At 43.8% G+C, this 6,000-nt stretch overlaps 1 protein-coding gene across 1 annotated transcript in view; it reads right to left on the bottom strand.

Annotated features, from left to right (window-relative positions):
* Positions 1–5,132: 5,132 nt before the first annotated feature.
* Positions 5,133–6,000, bottom strand: part of TDRD7 (tudor domain containing 7) — a 43,603-nt gene continuing 42,735 nt past the window's right edge. The window contains 1 exon segment of the mRNA XM_030968536.1: positions 5,133–5,541. Within this exon segment, the coding sequence (XP_030824396.1) occupies positions 5,321–5,541 (221 nt within the window). The 3' untranslated portion in view covers positions 5,133–5,320.

Here is a 6,000-nt window from a genome sequence, read left to right as displayed (position 1 = left end):
AGCAAGAGCAGCATTTGTTTCCAGAGGGTCTTTCCTGCTTTTTAACGAGTCAGACACACTGGAGCTTGCTTTTTGTCCCGTGGCAACGTCCTTCATTCAGAGTGCCGAGCCAGATGCTTCGGCAAACTGCTTTTTTGGGAAACCCCACAAGATACACACACATCTTCTTGGGGATCCAGGACACCGTAAAGCACCCTGAGACTGCGGCTGGAAAAACTACTCCTTCCCGGGGGGAGTGGTGCAGCACTGGGACAGGGGGAGCAGGGAGGCCTCAAGGCTCAGCCAGACCAAGTCATGGCCACCCAGGCTGGATGGCCCCACTACCAGCACTGCTGGGGACCTGTAGCTGCAGTCATGGGCACTTTATAAAAGCTACTTCCCCACAAATGCCATCTGTATCAATGCACCCACTAATCCTGTGCCTTGCTTTACTCCCTGTCAGCTTGCCCCACACACCCAGTGACAGCCACTAGAGCTGCTCCCAGTCTGCAGTCAGCCCAGAAGAGCCGCCTTCCAGACTTATGGTATCAAGTTTTAACATTGCTGCCAAATCTCCTTTCCCCTATGTCACCTTTGAGTCACTTCAAAGCCCCATGGATTTGTCCTTTAATGATTTTTTACCAAATCTCCCACAAAATGTCAGCCCCAGGCTCCTCCTTAGCTCTGCTGCCTGGTCTCCACCAGCAGCCACGAGCCAAGAGTGGAGAGGTTTACCAGAGGGGGCCAGTCCATGTGAGTGCTTCTCCAGCCCCACACTTCCCAGACCTAGTGATGACCTTCATCTGAAAATGTCCCCAGTTGTCACGAGATATTTCTTGGCTTTTTTTTTGCATGACCTGCCTGGCACTGACATTCCATGTCCTGTGGCATTTGAAGGAAGATCTGCAGTTAGCTCTGAAAATGCTGCTCCCAGCTAGGACAAAGGAAGGATACAAATGCAGGTTGTGCCAAGCACTGGACCCAGTGCATGTCGTGTTGAGGTGAGCAGGCTGAAGTCACTGGCATCATCCTGGCTGCTGGCAGAAGAGAAGGGTGAACCACCCAGTTCACCCAAATGCCTGTTTGTCCAGGCTAAAGAAGCCTGACAGGCACAAGATCAGACAAAGATGCCAGTCTCCCTGCCACTTGTTTACCAAGTGCCTTTCTCCAGGGTATGCAAGCCAGGAGAAGCTCAGGAAGTGATCCACTGGCGCCACTGAGTTTCCCTACGTGCCCACATTGGTTTTGCACTCAGGGATACATTTGATCCACTTTTTTTTTAATCCTATCTGGCTGCTGTCAGATGTAGCTTTGTGGGCACCAGAACCTCATCCATGGTCCCCTTAGAATGCCCTCACCTGTCTCCATCAGGCAAGATATGGACCCAGTTTCTCAGCACTTTTGTTTTCAGTGCATCAGTGGTAACTCTTTCTTAGTGGTTTGCTGTGACACACTGAGGTAAGGAATGCTGCAGCTAACGTACACTGTAGCACTTTTCACAAGACACCAAGTTTCACTAACCCAACCACACCAGGGCTCTTGGGAAGTGGCTTGGCATGCTTGAAGCATGTCCACTCAGGCCACAAGCTCCTCTTGCCCTAGCCAAGTTCTAACTTCACAGAGCAGCGCCATTCTCCTGTTTAAGAATTCCAGTCCAACTTGAAAACATCAGCAAAGAGCAAAAGAACACAAAAGGGAGCTTTCAGGCTTGATGAAGGTTTAAAGTGATGTTTTTTTCACGGCATGATTTTCCTTCACTTTTCTCATCTAACACAGACAGCACATGAGAATCCAGGCTCTCAAAGGTTTGCCTGATGCACAACTGTGAGGACAAAGGATGAGTGTGGTGAAAACACAGAGACAAAAGATCTCTGCAACAAAAGTCTTCCCAAATGGGGAAAGAGTAGCCTAGGATTGGAAACTCTAGGGATAGGAATTCATTTTGAGATGGCAAAGAAGGTTCTCATGTTTCTCTGACAAAACAAGAGTCCATTAGAATGAGCTGGAGTGAACACACTGGGAGATAAAAACAGGTAAACTTAAACTTTGTCAACTGAACAAAATACAGCTGAGATCGAATAAACAGAAAAGAGGAGGTTTGCAAGTGCTTACTGTTCACAGCCTTGGGTAAGAGACCTGCTTTGTTTGTTTGTTTTAGTTATTACAGCATCATCTGTTTTCTCTAGGTAATCAAGGATCATTTTAAATTTTTAAAAATTCACAATTATCTACAAAACATGTTTATCAAAACTGCATTCTCCTTTTCTGGTTGTAAAGTTATCCTGGCTGGGGTCCCAAGGCATAGACATTCCAAATCCACATTCCAAGGGATGATCAGCTGGACTTCTGCAGATACATCCTACATGGTTTTGGCATTTATAGTGAAACTGGAGTTCCAGTGAATTGCCTGGCTGTGCCCCTTTCTTCCTGCAACTAAAACTTTTACATGCCTTGTTTTATCTACACATAAAAATACTTATCAGTGAAAACTTCAGAAAGTGTTTTCCTCCTTAGCCTTCTTCCATCCAGACAAACTGCAAATCCTACTATTTAAACCAGACTTCCTAGACATTGTTGTTTTCATCTGGATTCTCTGTGATCAATCCACATCTTTCCTGGAGGACAGTGCCCAGAACTGCATGGAGGGTTCCAGTGGAAGCTTTTCTAATAGCTGTCTGAATGGAAAGTAACTCCACTACCTCCTGATTTAGACACTGGCTGTGGATGCAGCCCTAGTGAAGCGCCACGCATTCATGAAAGCAGAAAAACCATTCAGAAGCACCTGCAACACTGACTGCTGAAAAACGGAAGAACCACACAGCATTCTGGGCGCATCAACAGCTTCCACAGAGCAAGCAGGCATGCCTAGTACCTCCTGGGAACAGCAGACTAACTAATTATTATGCTATTTCATGGCTTGGAAACTCAGCAATCTCAAAGTGTTCAATACTGTGTATGCCCAACATGCATTGCATGTTTTTCAAAGCAGAGCATAAAATGTGTCAAAGAGCACTAGCAGGTCAATTAGCAAATGTCTCACGGGATCTTACTTGGGCTACGAGAGCAACACTACAAGCAGGTGTAAAATCATAGTTCTCACAAGGAGACAGCAGTACCTGTACTGTAACGGATTGTAGTGGGGCTGCTGAAGGCAGGGGTGGTACTGTATCCTGGGAATGAAGATGGAGAGACATGTCAGTGCAGCCCTTCTGGATACAGCATATGAATGGAATACAGTGTGTCATAATTTGGGTTGGGTGTACGCTCTGTGCATGCACAAAACAATTCACCAGGTGAACAGTGGTGCCTGAGGGTTTGCTGATCAGTTAGACTGCAGTCTGTTTTACCAACACACAAAGCAGCCTCTGGCATCTCCAGCACTGAGCAGTGCAAATGCGTGGGACTGTAGGATTGTGTCCTTGCTTCTGATCTGGGCTTTTTAGCCACCAACAACCAAGGAGAGGGTGAGGGATGTTTCAGAAGGGGCAGATAAGCTTGGAAACCATCTTGAGTCTCTTGAACATCTGCCAGGATCTGTCCTCTAATACTACAAGTGAAAAGTTACAAACTCTGCCTCATCAATAGAGAGGCACAAATAAACTTCTGACAAAGAGCAGATCCTCAAGCCTTTACAGATGCAAATACAGCTCATGTATTTCTCATGAAGCTTTAAAATAGTTCCAGCAAAATGCTCTATTGCCATGAAAATGGCTTGTAGCATTAGCCTGCACAGTTGGGAAGGTGAGATATGGTCTTACTCACATAGGAAATCTCTCTTCAGGAGCTCAGGGGAGTGCTTCTCATTCTACTGTCTTACATCATTGAAATTTTCCAACTCAGAACTCATCCTAAACAGAGGGAAACTTGCAGTTAAGTTTATCCTACAGCAGCTCATCACCACATGGTTTCCTCCACTTGCATTCTTCACCTTCTCTGCCATGGCAGCTGAAGAAGTTGATTAATATGGAAAAATAATTACTATCTTCATAGTAATACTACCCCTCTCTGAAGTACACTTAGACGTCTCAGCCTCAGCACACTTAAATACGGAGAGGACCATGTTAAGTAGCAATTTGCATTAGAGCAGCAGTTTGCTGGTTTATCACTGCCCCGTAAGGGCTCTGCTACACCCAGCGTACACCCAGACAGAGAGACGTGCACCAGACTTCCCAGAGGACTCCCTGCTGCTTAGCCCAGACCTTCTCCAGACCACCACCGGAATTAGACTAAGGGCGTGCAAATATAGGTCCTACATGCTGAAACAGCTTATGTGCTCAGACTCTTTGCATGCATTTTCTCTCTCCCACCCTACTATTACACATGCACAGCACCTTTCAGTCTTGTTTCCCTTTCTGTCCAGTCTCCTGTACTTCTGCAAACAGCATTATAGCAGAATTTCTTAGCTTGGCTTGTGTCCTACTAGAAATACTACACAGCAGAAAAAGTCCCATTGCTGGCATTCCTTGTGTAAAGCTTTAATATTGTGTTTAACAATCTCGAGGGACTATGGCAAGCAAATTTAAATCGAGACAGCAGACTATGAAATATGTCTACACCTCCTGTAAATATTTCTAAGACCAAAAATAAAGTAGGTTCTAAAGTAGGCTGAAAATACTGTGTTCCAAGGACTTCAAGCATCCATCTGCGTGCTTATAGGACACTGCTTTCCCCTGTCCCCAGGGAGCAGAAGTCCTCTGAAGAGTCTCAGAAGCATACATGAAAACAAGCTATCAAAAAATGAGGGAAAGGAATGCTTTGAATTTAGCAGCTGGTCAGAGAGGTGGGGTGAGGAGGGGAGCAGAGAATTCAGGAAAGTGGTATCACTGCTAAAGAACAGCAAACAGAGCAGTAAGTACACAAAGTGAACAGCTGTCTGTGAATGCTCCACCCCACAAATGCAGTATGCCAAAGGCAGTACTCAAAGCTTACCAAGTTAAGGAAAACGGAAAAATTCAACACTAATGCATGTCTCTGACAATAAATTCGGAAATAAAAAACACTTGTTAAAGGAAGGACTACACTGTAATGACACCAAGTAACAGCTATGAGATAAAAATCCCTCCAAAATTAGGGAATGATCACAAGAACAAAATTGAACATTGTTTTATTGATAAATAACTTTTAAAATAATTTAACTCAAATATATTCTAGCATTACAATGGTAAACAACGTGAAAATTTTCAGAAAGTCAACTGAAGTCAACAGAATCCAAACTTGTTAAACAAACACAGATTTTTCAATTTTATCCCCATTATGTCTTCAAGGCCATGTAGTAGTTATATTTCTCTTCAAAGCCAGTTACTCATTTTATTGCTAAGCTGCTACATTGCAGAAGTAATGATTAATCACCCTTTGAAAATTCCACAAGACTTTGAGACACAAAATCATGAATCCATGTATCAATATGTGGAAGAGACGTGTCCACAAGAAAAGTCACTATTTTTCGATCCCAAGAGTTAGTGCTGTCATTAACTGCCTGTATCTGTGCCACAAAAGGTTTCTTCTCTACCAGATTCCGAAACACTATTGATGCCTCTTCTGACCACTGCTGGTTTTTCACTCCTAGGACAAATGTAAAGCAAAACAGAAAGTCATTTATAGACTAGAACAATCTAAGTTTAAAAGAAGTGGTGTGAGTTTAAATACTTGAGAAAACAGTTTTTAAAGTGCTAATGCATGCAACTTAAATCTAGAAAAAAACCACAAGCTCACTCATCTCCCACACAAACAAGCTTAATTATTACTTTTTTTTTCTTGAAGTTTAAAGATAATGATGTGTTTGCAGAAGTGAAAGGCAGATGCACTGACTCACTGAGCAATTCAGAGAATATTAGCTGTCTTGCATGACCAGGGCTTATCAGGAACCACGACAAAAAGGAAACTAAAGATCCTTTCAAAACAAACTTCCTTTATTTTCAGCCTGAGGGTGCTGACATCACTTGTCCCGTTGGCCTTGCTTTAGATTTTCTTAATCTCAAAGCAGCATCAGTTACTAAAACACCTGCCAAACCTTCAAGTCCC

Source organism: Camarhynchus parvulus, chromosome Z (genome assembly GCF_901933205.1).
Source record: "Camarhynchus parvulus chromosome Z, STF_HiC, whole genome shotgun sequence".
In the NCBI taxonomy this organism is placed as follows: domain Eukaryota; kingdom Metazoa; phylum Chordata; class Aves; order Passeriformes; family Thraupidae; genus Camarhynchus; species Camarhynchus parvulus.
The sequence above is the reverse complement of the archived record's forward strand: the minus strand, read 5'-3'. Positions and strand labels throughout refer to the sequence as shown.